Source organism: Lepus europaeus, chromosome 6 (genome assembly GCF_033115175.1).
Source record: "Lepus europaeus isolate LE1 chromosome 6, mLepTim1.pri, whole genome shotgun sequence".
Taxonomy (NCBI): Eukaryota; Metazoa; Chordata; class Mammalia; order Lagomorpha; family Leporidae; genus Lepus; species Lepus europaeus.
Window position 1 is genome coordinate 75,017,542 of NC_084832.1, and position 14,965 is coordinate 75,032,506.

The 14,965-nt window shown below is 39.9% G+C and overlaps 1 protein-coding gene across 5 annotated transcripts in view; it reads right to left on the reverse strand.

Annotated features, from left to right (window-relative positions):
• PDS5B (PDS5 cohesin associated factor B) overlaps positions 1–14,965 on the reverse strand; it is a 203,743-nt gene that overhangs the window by 113,827 nt on the left and 74,951 nt on the right. For all 5 annotated transcript variants that reach the window (XM_062194387.1, XM_062194386.1, XM_062194389.1 and 2 more), the window contains exons 7-9: positions 10,599–10,679; positions 5,092–5,232; positions 2,840–2,955 (exon numbers count right to left, since the gene is read on the reverse strand). In XM_062194387.1, coding sequence (XP_062050371.1) covers positions 2,840–2,955; positions 5,092–5,232; positions 10,599–10,679 — 338 coding nt within the window. The remainder of the gene's footprint in view (positions 1–2,839; positions 2,956–5,091; positions 5,233–10,598; positions 10,680–14,965) is intronic.

Sequence of the window (14,965 nt, forward strand, 5' to 3'; positions counted from 1 at the left end):
CAAATCAGAGGATGGAAGACCTTTCTCTCTGTCTCTCCCTCTCTCTGTCTATAACTCATCTTTCAAATAAATAAATAAAATCTTTAAAAGAAAAAAAGGAAATGGGGCCAGTGTTGCAGCACAGAGGGTAAAGCCACTGCCTACAATGCCCAGCATACCATATGGGCACCAGGTAGCTTCCTGGCTGCTCCACTTCTGATCCAGCTCCCTACTAAAGGCCAAAACAGAATATGCCCAAGTTCTTGGGCCCCTGCCACCCACGTAGGAGACCTGGATGAAGCTCCTGGTTCCTGCCTTGTGGCTTCAGCTTGACCCAGCACTAGCTGTTGTGGCCATGTGGGGCATGAACCAGAGGATGGAAGAAGATGTTTCTGCCCCTACCTCTAACTCTGACTTTCTAAATCAATAAATTTCGAAAGGAAAGGAAATAGAGGGGCCAATGCTGTGGCGCAGTGGGTTGACACCCTGGCCTGGGGCACCAGCATCCCATGTGGGTGCTGGTGCCAGACCCAGCTGTTCCGCTTCCGATCCAGCTCTCTGCTATGGCCTGGGAAAGCAGTAGAAGATGATCCAAGTCCTTGGGCCCCTGCACCCACATGGGAGACCCAGAAAAAGCTCCTGGCTTCGGATCAGCACAGCTCCGGCCGTTGCAGCCAGTTGGGGAGTGGGCCACTGGATGGAAGACATCTCTCTCTCTCTCTCTCTCTCTCTCTCTCTCTGCCTCTGCGTCTCTGTAACTGTGCCTTTCAAATAAATAAATAAATTTTTTTTAAAAAAAGGAAAGTTTTTAAATGTTAATTATTTATGGTTCGACTATATTATTTTTTATGAGGATAATTTGAAGGGGAAAAATCCTCCCTGTCTCAGAGTTAAAGTAGGTTTCAGACAAAGCACCTACAGTGCTTTAAATATTTTCAAAATCAGGGATCTTTGTAGAAAAGGTAATAAAATAAACTCTTCTCATATAAAAGTGATATATACAACCACACTAAAAGTTCTGCAATCATATTCAGAACTTTTGTGTATTATTAAAAGCATATATGGAACCCAGGATATCATTTCTTTTAACTGAAAAATATAGAAAAAGTCTTTTATTCATACATTTTATAAAATAACCTTTCCTTTCAGTATCTCTAAATAATCTAAATACAACTTTTTTGTACAGGAACTTTATCTCCCAAAGGGATATTTTCAATTGGAATTAATCACTGCTTTGAAATTTTACATTTTAATTTCACAGTTATAAAAATATGTGAGATGGCATTTACAAAGTATCACCTTTAAAATAACTGATAAGGGCCGGCGCCGTGGCTCAACAGGCTAATCCTCCACCTAGCGGCACCGGCACACCGGGTTCTAGTCCCAGTCGGGGCGCCAGATTCTGTCTCGGTTGCCCCTCTTCCAGGCCAGCTCTCTGCTATGGCCCGGGAGTGTAGTGGAGCATGGCCCAAGTCCTTGGGCCCTGCACCCCATGGGAGACCAGGAGAAGCACCTGGCTCCTGCCATCGGATCAGCACAGTGCGCCGGCCGCAGCGTGCTGGCCGCGGCAGCCATTGGAGGGTGAACCAATGGCAAAGGAAGACCTTTCTCTCTGTCTCTCACTGTCCACTCTGTCTGTCAAAAATAAATAAATAAATAACTGATAAGAGGGCTGGTGCTGTGGCATAGCAGGTAAAGCTGCTGCTTGTGGTGCAGCATCACAAATGGGCACCAGTTCAAGTCCCAGCTGATCCACTTCCAATCCAACTCCCTACTGGTGGCCTGGGAAAGCAGTGGAATATGGCCCAAGTCCTTAGGCTCCTGTGCCCATGTGGCAGACCCAGAGGAAGCTCCAGGCTCCTGGCTTCATATCTGCCTAGCTTTGGCCATTGCTGCCATGTGGGGAGTGAACCAGTGAATGGAGGACCTCCTTCTCTCTCTCTCTGCCTCTCTGTAACTCCACCTTTCATTCATTCATTCATTCATTTATTTGACAGAGTTAGACAGTGAGAAAGATCTTCCTTCCATTGGTTCACCCCCAAATGGCCACTACGTCCGGAACCATGCCAATCCAAAGCCAGGAGCCAGGTGCTTCTTCCTGGTCTCCCATGTGGGTGCAGGGCCCAAGCACTTGGGCCATCCTCCACTGCCTTCGCGGGCCATAGCAGAGAGCTGGGCTAGAAGAGGAGCAACCGGGACTAGAACCGGCACCCATATGGGATGCTGGCACCACAGGCGAGGATTAACCAAGTGAGCCACAGTGCTGGCCCCAACTCCGCCTTTCAAATGAAGAAATAAATCCTTAAAAAACAATTACTGACAAGAGCCAGTGTTGTGGCAAAGCATGTAAAGCCACCGCCTGTGAATCTAGTACCCCATACAAGTACCAGCATTTCATGTCTGGCTGCTCCAGTTCTGATCCAGCTCCCAGATAATGGCCTGGAGAAAGCAGCAGAAAATGGTCAAAGTCTTTGGGCCTCTACCACCCATATGGGAGACCCAGATGAAGCTTCTGGCTCCTTGGCTTTGGACTGGCTCAGCCCTGTTCAATGTGACCACTTGGGGATTGAACCAGCAGACAGAAGATTTCTTTCTTTCTTTCACTCCATCCCCCTGTAACTCTCTCAAATAATTAAATCTCCAAAGAAATAAAAAGTAAAAATTACTGAGGACAAAATAAGATGGGGAAAAAAATCATAAATATAGCTGATCATCATCAGAACAGAAAAATTTCAATATTTAAAATCCTTCATTTTTACTATTTCAGAAGTCATAGCTTAAATATGGATAGTGTTTTAAAAAGCAACGTAGGTAGATATAAACATATAATAGTTTCAAACAGTAAAGCAAAATCATGTACCTGCCCAAGTAGCACTGCCAAAGGGGTTTGTTTTGAGAAGCCAATTCTGAATCCTTTGCCCCAAACATTTTTGCCAGTAGTTTAACAACTTGTAGGCGTTCCTCATTATCATTACTCTAAAACAAAACATGACCATAGTTTTAAATGAGGTAGATATTCAGAGTATGATTACATATTTTGCCTATGATTTCTTTTATCCTCCACTTCCACAGAAAACATTTCATGAACTTCAGACAAAAAATTACCTAAAAATGCTCAATATACTGTTCAAAAAATTAAGTATCACCATAAATGCTCTCATCATCTCAAATTACATTAAGTAGTACCCCCTAAGTGAAAATACGTATCTCAAAGTTTGATTAAATGTTAGAATTCTCTTCTACAATTAAGGTTTATTTCCATTCAGAATCAAATTCAGTAATGAATTCAGGAACTTTAAAAAACTGGTTTTTAAGATGAGACACTGATAGAGGTTAAGACAACAGTAAACAGGGAATTCTTTTTTTTTTTTTAAGCTCTTTTTAGAAATACATAAAAGTTAAAGAAACGTTAGTTCATCTATACACACACCACATTCCTAAAGGAAGTTTAACAACCTAACAATGAATGAAGCCTCCTTCGCTATGCGAAAACTAAATTTATTTTATATACTATATTGCAGGCACCCTGGGGTTTCTGGTACTACTAGTAAATGACATAATGGTTAACTGAATGAGCCAGCCACAAAACTAAACTGAAGTATGGCAATCAAGTCTATCAAACAGCACTAATATTCAAGGTGCTATTTAAAGCACTATACAAAACTTTTTTTAAATTTTAAGCCAATGCCTCAACCTACCATTGAAAAGCCCCTACAATATAATTTAATTCATCTCTATTATTCCTTTCTTTATTCCTCTAAAAGGTCCTTCTCAGCCCACACTGTACATAGATTCATTCCTAAAACTTAGAAAAAACAAAAAAAAAAAAAAAAAAGAAACAAGACTCCTACACTCTGCTTTCAGAAATTCTGATTCATGTGGTCTAGTTTAATGTCTAGACATCTACTTGTTAATAAAAGCTCTACAGACAAAGATTCTAATATGCAGCCAGGAGTGATATAAACTTACTTACTACTACCTCCTAATTCTTTGTGTTCAACAAATTCACCCAGCACCTTCCTACCTCCATATGCTTCTGCATGCTGTCTCCTTTGCTTCAAGTGTATGCTGTTTGTATCTCTTATGACAATTATAATATCTGGCCTCTTATTAGATCTGGATTTTTTTTTCCTCTTCCTCTCATACTAGATGTTAAGTTTGCTGAAAGCAGGGATGATAATTTCCTTATTTTTATATTTCTCATAGTATGTAGGAAAATGCACATAGCATTTATTCAACATTTTTACTAGAGAAAATCAAATAAGCCAACAAATAATTAGAGGTGTAAGTAACTACTTCCTGCCTCATCAAAATCACTAACCACATTTAAAAGGGGGCAGGGAGGCCAGTTAAATGAATGACTCACTTGAGAGACACCAAAAATATACTCCAGGATAAAATAATTATTTACTGGTTATTTGGGATATTCACATTGCAAGTGTGATCTGCTTTGTTTTTGAAAGAGATAAATCAAACTTTTTAGCAATAATAAATACTGGATGAAAATCATAAAAGTTTTTCTGCAGGTGATATTCTGAGATCTGTCCAAGATTAGTAATTGTAAACCAGCTTTACTTAATCTTCCTGTAATGATATGAAAGAGAAAGTGTATTATCCCATTTTGCAGATGAAGCTCAATTTTACAGCAAAATTTAATGTCAAGGAAACAAGGGACATGTTACCAACAGACTCCACAGAACTATGCAAAAGCAAACTTTCAACACAGATAACTAAAAATGCATAAAAGAAAAACATTTTATACTGTGCAGATGATGAACCCTTTTATGGCCCAGTCAAAAGGTCAAGGAAACTGCTCTGAACTGTACCCTGAAAATATAAATTTGATGTATCTCTAGGACCTCAAAACTTAATTAAATACTAGAACTTATCTGGGAAATACCATCTTCCCAACACTTATTAAGTAGGTACTATCTGAGCAAGGCACCATGCCAGGCACTGGAGAAACAGAAACAGGTAAGGCACAAACATGAACATAACTAATGGTAACACAATCCCTCATCTGTTACATTCAGGTAAAGTTACTGTAAGAATTTAAAAGCCAGCTCCTTGCTAACCCAGTTGACAAAATCATGTTATCTTTACAATAGTTACCTTTAATTTAAATTCAAGTTGGGGTAAAACAGATAGCAGCAAATGACTATCAATATTGTAGAGCTCCAAAATTAAGTCAAACACATGCTCTGACAAATCGCTGATAGATGTCTTCCCAAGCATGAGAACCTGATTAAAAAACTTTTGAGAAGAAAAAAAAAGTACCATTAGCAGAAATATCATGTATAAAATGCATTTCCAAAAATCTTAAGTCAAACATGGCATAGCAAAAAATTCCCAACAGCAGGTGGGAAATAACTACATTCCATTAAAAAAAGATAAAAGGAGGCACACATAATATACACAATAAAAGAGGTAACTTTCACCGATTCATCAATTAACGTATCAATAAACAACTTCCAAATACACTTTGCTCCACATTGATGTTATTTCCTATATTTTATCCTGTATTATATTATCTGTGTATGTCTGTGATAGTTAATTTTACATGTCAAATTTACTGGATGAAGGGATATCTATAGACCTGCTAAAGCCATTATTTCCAGGTGTGTCTTCAAAGGAGTTTCTGAAGGAGATTTACTCAACAGACTGAGTGGGGAAGACCTACCCTCAATGTGGACAGCCACCCTCAATGTCGACTATGACTAATACACACCTTAATCTCCTCACTCAATAAAATCCTTAAGGGCAAGGGACCACACCTTGTACACCTTAGCATATATGGAAGATAATATCAAATAAAACAAAGCCTACTTACACCTTAATAGTGGGAACCCATCTTGTTTTTTTAAATATATAGTTTTAAATTTTAATGCAAATTTTATTGTTTTTAACATTCTAACAAACAATATGTAAACATCTATAAGGTTTATGACACTAAGCTACATCTTTTCTGCATAATTTTAGTTCCTGTGTTATTTAAGTGAAGTGTTTTAGGTCTGTACACTAGTATAAACAATCTAGCCACAAAGGAGAGCAAAGAACAAATTCTATTTTGCTTTACTTTCTCTATTAGTTGTAAAAATAACTTGCTATTTTTTTTTTAAAGACAGGTAGAGTTAGTGAGAGAGAGAGAGACAGAGAGAAAGGTCTTCCTTTTTCCATTGATTCACCCCCCAAGTGGCCACTAAGGCCAGCGCGTTGCAGCTGGCATGCTATGCCCATCCGCAGCCAGGAGCCAGGTGCTTCCTCCTGGTCTCCCATGCGGGTGCAGGGCCCAAGCACCTGGGCCATCCTCCACTGCACTCCCGGGGCACAGCAGAGAGCTGGACTGGAAGAGGAGCAACCGAGACAGAATCCAGCGCCCCAACCGGGACTAGAACCCGGTGTGCCGGCGCCGCAGGCGGAGGATTAGCCTAGTGAGCCATGGCGCCAGCCTGCTATTTCTTTTTATCTACCAATGTTTTGAGAAAAGAATTTCATAACATCAAAAGTCAAATCGCTATTCAGGTTGAAAATAAAGTGACGTATTTGTTTCTATTCACAAATTCTCTCCTATCTAAAAATCAGTAAAATAAAATAAACCAATTTACCTTTTCATAATAAAGAACATTAAACCTTTTCGATCTGGCCACCATGGTGGTTAAACCACCATCATCAGTTGGAGAAAAACTTACTTGAAAAATTTAAAGGGAAATAAGTAAAAAGAAAGGCAAGCATTTGGTGCTGTGGTTACCATACAGCTTAGGAGAGCAGCACACACCCCACAGTGGACAGAGTGCCTGGTTCCAATTCTGGCTCCTCCGCCTCTATTCCAATTTCTTGCTAATGCATACCCTGGGAGGCAGCAGATGATGGGCTCAAGTACTTGGGCTCCTGCCACCCACATGAAAGACATGCACTGAGTGCTGGGCTCCTAGCTTCAGCATGGCCCAGCCTTGGCTGTTGTAGGGCTTTGGGGAAGTGAACCAGCTGACAGAATATATCTTTCAAATAAAATGATAACAAATAATTTTTAAATCATTCCAATTTAACTTCTTATAAATTCCATTAAACCATTTACTGGGGGTGGGCATTTGATCCAGTGGTTCAGACACTGCTTAAGACATCCATATCCTATACAGAAGTGCCTGGATTAGAATCCCAGCTCCAATGGCTCTTCGCCACATTCCAGTTTTCTGTTAATGCCCACCCTGGGAGGCAGTGGGAGATGGCTCAAGTATCTGGGTCCCAGCCATCCACACTGGAGACATGGTCTGAGTTCCCAGCTACTGGCTTCAAACATCTGGAAAGCGAATCAGCATATGGGAAATCTCCGTATATCTCTCTCTGCTTTTCAAAAAATTTTAAAAAACAAAATATACTGTAAACTTATAATCTCCAAAAACACAACAACCAAGTTGGTCTTCTGCACTGTATAAAACAAGACCTAGCACGGCTTCTGACACAGAGTAGGCAACGAGTACATATTTGGTAAATGAGTGAATAATACACAACAGATATTACATTTAACATGAATAATATAATCTAAGGCCTTGTTCAAAAGGTCTTAAAATTCAGTAGCAACAGACTTACATTTGATTAAAACATTTTCTTTCAAAAATCACTACTTCAATTTATAAGCAGATAACAAATGCATTCACTACTATTTTTATAACATCATCTCTAATAAAAGTCTCAATTCAATAATGTTACTTTAGATTTATACAAAAGTGCATTCACAAAAATAACACTCTTACTACCACCCAAACTATTAGTAACCCCAATTTACCTATTTGAACAAAGGTTTAATAACACTGTTTCAGTCCAACAAAATAATTTTGTGCCATAATGTCAAAACTTGTGATTCAAAAGACTTAGCAAAAAATAATATCACTAAGGAAACCTTTTGAACTGTCACTATGTACTTTTCAGTTTTGATACTGCTTTACCTTTCTTAAAAAGCACATGTACTTTTTAGTCTCCTGGGTTGCCAACTTACAACAAATTCTATTTTAAAAACAATCTACAACAACACAGTGATTCTGAGTTTCCGTATTTGAGTTTTCACATATAAAAGAATCACTACCTATAAAGACAAACTTGAATATGTGTGTATATATAGGACTGAAAAAGAAACAAGGAAAAAAGAAAGGGAGGTGGGGTTATTATTATCAGGTATTTTACTCCTTGTTTGCTAATTGTCTACTGGGAAAATAAATGAGCAAAGGCTATTTCATCTACAAGTCCAAAACGGCTGAGAATATTTTTAATACCACTAATCTTACCCAGAAAGTGACTTTTATATGTAACTACACAAGTTTAATGAGAAAAAGAGTTAAGAGAATTATAATTTTTTCTTTAACTTTTAATACAAATATTTTGAAAACACACACAAAAGTTGACAGAATAGAAATAATAAACCTAATGACCAAGCTCTAACAAATATCATTCTATGGAAATTTTTCCCTTTAATTGCCCCCAAACATTCATTTTCTTCAGTATCAGAAGAAATAGCAACATGGTACTGTGTTCTTCTCTTGGTGTTATGCCGAAAAAGGCATCAAAATAAGGTAAGTATGCCCCTTAAAAATACCTGGATTGGCGATATCTGTTTAAATAAATGACCACCAGGAGTAGCTCACCTGTGTGCTCCACTCAGCCATGAAAAGTCATTCAGAGGTATTTGAAGCAAGGGAAAGGGAAAGTGTAATTAATCACAAAATCACAAGAAAATCCAAATACTAGTGTTCACAGTTTTGTGACTCTTGGGTATTGGATGAGATTTTAAAAACCTATCAATTTATCTCATCTAATACCCAAGACTCACAAAACTGTGGAAACTAGTACTTGGAGTTTCTTGCCAATCTTGGAGCTATTAAAATAATTACGGAACTGTATTCTACAGCTTCTGAAAGTTCACCCTTCAAAACAATTTCCTTACAAATAAAATTTATTTTTCCAAATCATCATATGCTTAGTATTCTTTAAGGTCATAAGCTAGCAACAAAAGCTGGGATCTACCAAGAGACTGTTTTATGACATACCTAACTCCTCAAAGTATACATCTTTTCATGACCTATTTCATAGACTGACTTCTAATTTCGAGGTGTACAAAAAAATTGGGGAGGGGGGGGGGCTGGTGCTGTGGCGCAGCAGGTTAAGGCCCTGGCCTGAAGCGCCAGCATCCCATATGGGTGCCAGTTCTGGGTCAGCTGCTCCACGTCCTGTCCAGCTCTCTGCTATGGCCCGGGAAAGCAGTGGAGGATGGCCCAAGTCCTTAGGCCTCTGCACCACGTAGGAGACCCAGAAGAGGCTCCTGGCTTCAGATCAGCGTAGTTCCGGCCGTTGTGGCCATCTGGGGAGTGAACCAGCAGATGGAAGACCTCTGTGTGTGTCTCTACCTCTCTAACTTTCAAATAAATAAAATAAATCTTAAGAAAAAAAATTGTGGGGGGGGGGGGGGGGTAGCGCTGTGGCATAGCAGGTAAAGCTGCTTCCTGAAGTGCTGGCATTCCATGTGGTCACCGGTTCAAGTCCCGGATGCTCCACTTCTGATCCAGCACTCTGGGAAAACAGTGGAAGATGGTCCCAAGTACTGGGCCCCTGCACCCATGTGGGAAACCCTGAAGAAGCTCCTGGCTTCAGATTGGCTAAACTCCAGCCGTTGTGGCCATCTGGGGAGTGAACCAGCAGATAGGATACCTCTCTCTCTCTCTCTCTCTCTCTCTCTAATTCTGCCTTTCAAATAAATAAGTCTTAAAAAAATACCTTTTTGAAAACTTTAGGAAAAGTTAAATACGTAAGTAATTATAAAAGGCTTTTTTCCTCATTTTTTCCCAAAAAATTATATATCTTTTTGGAGCTGGATCAAAGAGAAAAACAGGTGGACACAGAACTGTTACACAATTCCAAGAGCTACCAATAACATTGTACTCTAGATCTGCATTCTAGGGGGCACTATTCACATAGTAAATGAATGGAGCCAGCCAGAGTGGTGCAATTCAATGGAACTGTGGAGAGAAAATAAAACTTACTATAAGCTTCCATTAGTGAACCTGACAGGTGAAAAAGACCTCTGTAAATAAATTAGTAGATCTGGGTGACACTGAAAGGGTTCAATTCTTCTTAGAAAAGGAAGATTTATAGGGAATCTATTCAGGGTATGGCAATTGATAAGCAACCTTCACCAAGTAAATACTGTTGGTCACACTTTCCCCCAATTTTTAGGTTTTGATATTAGTTCATATCCTCTCAAACAAATCAATTTAATCTCCAAAAAGCTGTAAACTGTACACAAATTCTGATAATGAGAAGTTCCGTGCTTTACCTAATTATATCTATTTCTGACATTACAAGCAAAAAGTCTAACTTGCTAACCGAAACAAAAGGTGTTTTTGTTCCTAGACCATCTGAAAGAAGCAAATGGATGAAGAAACAGATGAGAACTAACTGTACAGAAAATACTGACCAAGAACAATTTTAAGTCAGAAAGAGAAAGAAAATTACTTACTGGATAAAACAAGACAAAATAAAAAAGTATATAAAACTTGCCAAAATTTTCCTACTTAGTAGTCAATAAAATGTTGGCTTAAACCTTGTGCTAACCAACCACAGGAAAGACTTACATTGGTAATATAGGGTTCAATAGCTTGAGCAGTTCTCTTCAGTAAAGCCTTTGCCAAATCATATGCTTGCTTGTTTAAATTCTGAAAAAACAAACAATATATTTATATTACATATATCTTAACTATGAAAAGTAAAGCATTATCTGTAATCAAAAGGCTACCTTTAAGTAAATGAATGAGACTTCTCCTTCCTTATGACTAAAAGGAACATATGATCCCTTCAAAGCAAAGATAATTAGAGTCTCTTCCTGTCTCCTTCATAACATTACATAAATCACATGGAAATGGTTAATGTTTATTAGATAAGAGAAGGAAGAGCCGGTGCCATGGTACAGTAGGTTAATCCTCCACCTGCAGCACCGGCACCCCATATGGGTGCCGGTTCTAGTCCCAGCTGCTCCTCTTCCAATCCAGCGGGAAAGCAGTGGAAGATGGCTCAAGTCCTTGGGCCCCTACACCCACATGGGAGACCAGGAAGAAGCACCTGGCTCCTGGCTTAGGATCTGCACAGCTCTGGCCATTGCAGCCATTGGGGAGGGAACAATGGAAGGAAGACCTTTCTCTCTGTCGCTTCCTCTCTCTGTCTGTAACTCTACCTCTCAAACAAATAAATAAAATCTTTGGGACATGCTCAATCTGACTTGCCCCAAACAATAGAGTTAGAAACGTGCCAGGGGATTCCAATTCAATCCCATCAAGGTGGCATATACCAATGCCATCTCACTAGTCCAAGTGATCAACTTCAGTTCACAATTGATCATAATGATAGGTCTAAGAGCCAAAGAGATCAGATGAACAAATTAGTGTCTGCTAATACTATCTGATAGAATTAAGAAGGAGAGAATGATCCAACATGGGAAGCGGGATACACAGCAGACTCATAGAATGGCAGATGTCCTAAATAGCACTCTGGCCTCAGAATCAGCCCTTAAGGCATTAGGATATGGCTGAAGAGCCCATGAGAGTATTTTAGGCATGGAAAGCCAAGACACTCTGACAAAAAAAAAAAAAAAAAAAGAAGAAGAAGAAGAAGAAGACGACGACGACGACGACCTAAATGAAAGATCTCTGCGAGTGAGATCCCAGTGGAAAGAACGGGCCATCACAGAAGGAGAAACTTCTGAAGGGAGGAGAGAACTTCCACTTTGACTATGACCTAATTTAAATAAGATCAGAGTCAGCGAACTCAAAATGCTTCCATAGCCTTGGCAACTCATGACAAGAGCCTAGGGGGATTACTGACGCCATAAACAAGAGTGTCAATTTGTTAAGTCAACAACAGGAGACACTGTGCACTTACTCCTCATGTAGGATCTGTCCTTAATGTATTGTTGTACAATGTGAATTAATGCTATAACTAGTACTCAAACAGTATTTTACACTTTGTGTTTCAGTGTGAGTGTAAACTGTTGAAATCTTTACTTAATTTATACTAAATTGATCTTCTGTATATAAAGAGAATTGAAAATGAATCTTGATGTGAATGGAATGGGAGAGGAAGTGGGATTTGGGAGGGTTGCAGATGGGAGGGAGGTTACGGGGGAAAAAGCCATTGTAATCCATAAACTGTACTTTGGACATTTATATTTATTAAATAAAAAAAAGAATGTGGATGTTGTTTGCAATGATATCCCCATAAAAAAAAAGAGGGGGGCCTACTTAAGTCATTCTAAATCTCATTAAAAAGTCAAATCAGTTCAGCTGAGTAGAAATACAAGCTATTCTATTTCATGCCCAGAAATATCAAAACATCATAGGAAGATGAACTGGATTCCAGTATGGTCAGCAACAGGAGACCCTTGGAGACCCCCCAAGAAAGACAAAGAATTTGAGGATGCCTATGGGAAAGCAGATTTACTCAAGGACTTCTCAGAACAATGGCTTAGGTCAAAGAACAAAAAGAGACACAAGAAAAAGATATCTTTTTTTTAAGATTTATTTTGTTTATCTGAAAGGCAGAGTTACAGAGAGAGATCTTCCATCTGCTGGTTCACTCCCCAAATGGCCACAACAGCCAGGGATGGGCCAGACTGAAGCCAGGAGCCAGGAGCTTCTTCCAGGTCTCCCACATGAGTATAGAGACCCAAGTAGTTGGGACATCTTCCGCTGCTTTCCCAGGAACATTAGAAGAGAACTAGATTGGAAGGAGAGCAGCTGGGACTGAATCCAGTGCCCATATGGGATGCCAGCATTGCAGCGGAGGCTTTACCCACTATGTCACAGTGCTGCCCCCCCCCCCAAAAAAAAATCTTAAGAAAGTATATTTCTAAGTGACTCTGATGATCATGGATGGAACCCGAAATCTAAAATGGAATCATTACTCTGGTTTAACCATATTCCAGGGAACAAAAAAACTATATATTCTTTTATTTTTAAGAGTTATATACATATCCTGGCCGGCGCTGCAGCACACTTGGTTAATCCTCCGCCTGTGGCGCCGGCAACCCAAGTTCTAGTTCCAGTTGGGGCACCGGATTCTGTCCAGGTGCTCCTTTTCCAGTCCAGCTCTCTGCTGTAGCCCGGGAAGGCAGTGGAGGATGGCCCAAGCACTTGGGCCCTACACCCGCATGGGAGACCAAGAGGAAGCACCTGGCTCCTGGCTTCGGATCAGCGCAGCCCAACAGCCATAGCGGCCATTTGGGGGGTGAACCAATGTAAAAGGAAGACCTTTCTCTCTCTGTCTCTCTCTCTCTCACTGTCTAGCTCTGCCTGTCAAAAAAAAAAAAGAGGTATATACATATCCTTAAACTCACATTCTTAATATTTTTAGATTCACTAGCCTTGAAGCTTATGTATTATTTCACTCATTTGTAACTGCTGTTTGACACTTTACTATACAAAATGCTACAATTACTTTACTCATTCTCCTCTTAATAGACATTAAATCATATATTTCTTCAACAAGACCTGTGGGGTTGGGGGGAGGCAAGAATTGTGGCACAATAGGTTAAGCCAATGCCTGCAATGCCTGCATCCCATATGAGCACCAGGTGGAGTCCCAGCTGTTCCACTTCTGATCCAGCTCTCTGCTAATTCACCTGGGAAACCAGGGGAATTTGGTGCAAGTGCTTGTGGCCATGCTTTCTACACAGGAGACCCAGATGGAGGTACTGGCTCTTGGCTTTGGCCTGCCCCAGTCCTGGCAGTTGTAACCATTTGGGAAATGAAGCAGTGGATAGGTTATCAATCTCTCTCTCTCTCTCTTTGGAACTTCTGGAACACTGCTTTCAAAATAAATTTTTTTTTTTTTTTTTGGACAGGTAGAGTTATAGACAGAGAGAGAGACAGAGAGAAAGGTCTTCCCTCCGTTGGTTCACTCCCCAAATGGCTGCTACGGCTGGCGCTGAGCCGATCCGAAGTCAGGAGCCAGGTGCTTCTTTCCTGGTCTCCCATGTGGGGTGCAGGGGCCCAAGCACTTGAGCAATCCTCCACTGCCCTCCCAGGCCACAGCAGAGAGCTGGACTGGAAGAGGAGCAACCAGGACTAGAACCTGGTGCCCATATGGGGAGGATTAGCCAAGTGAGCCATGGCGCCGGCCCCTAAAATAAATCTTTAAAACAAACAAAAAAAGACTCCAAAGTGCACATGAGAAATAATTTTTTTGTAAATTCTACTCTGCCATTCTTTTTCAAGATTTAATTATTTATCTGTTTGCTTGAAAGGCAGAGTTACAGAGAGATCACCCATCCACTGATTAACTCCCAAAAGGCTTCAACAAATCGGACTTGGCCAGGAGCCTGGAACTCCATCTAGGTCTCCTACACGGGTGGCAGCGGTCCAAGTACTTGTGCCATGATTTGCTGCCTTCCCAGGCACTTTAGCAGGAAGCTGGATGGGAAATAGGATGCTGACACTGCAGGCAGCAGCGTAATCTGCTATGCCACAATGCCAGCCATATATCTCTGTCATTTTTCATGGAGTTATTTTGTCTTGCTCTTATTTGTAGAATTTCTCTTTAAATTCTATGGACTTAACCTCTGTCAGTTACACGTATAACACATCTCAGTCTATATTTACCTTTTCACAATGTTTATGGTATCCTAAAGCATACAAAAGTCTTAATTTAAATGTAGTCAAATATACTAATCTTTTCTATTACGGCTATACTCTATCTTTCTTAAGAAAATCATTTCAATACTGAGGCTGTAAAGATTTTTTTCCATTTGCAAATAAAATGTTACAGATTTGCCTTTCATATTTAGATCTTTATTTCACCTGTAATTTGTTTTTATATGTTATGAAATAAGAGTTTAACTTATTTTGCATATGGGTAGTCAACAGCCCCCAAACAATCCATTATCCCCTCTAATGACCCACACTCTCACCTTCTATATAACCATGCAACATTTATAAATTCTCCATTACTT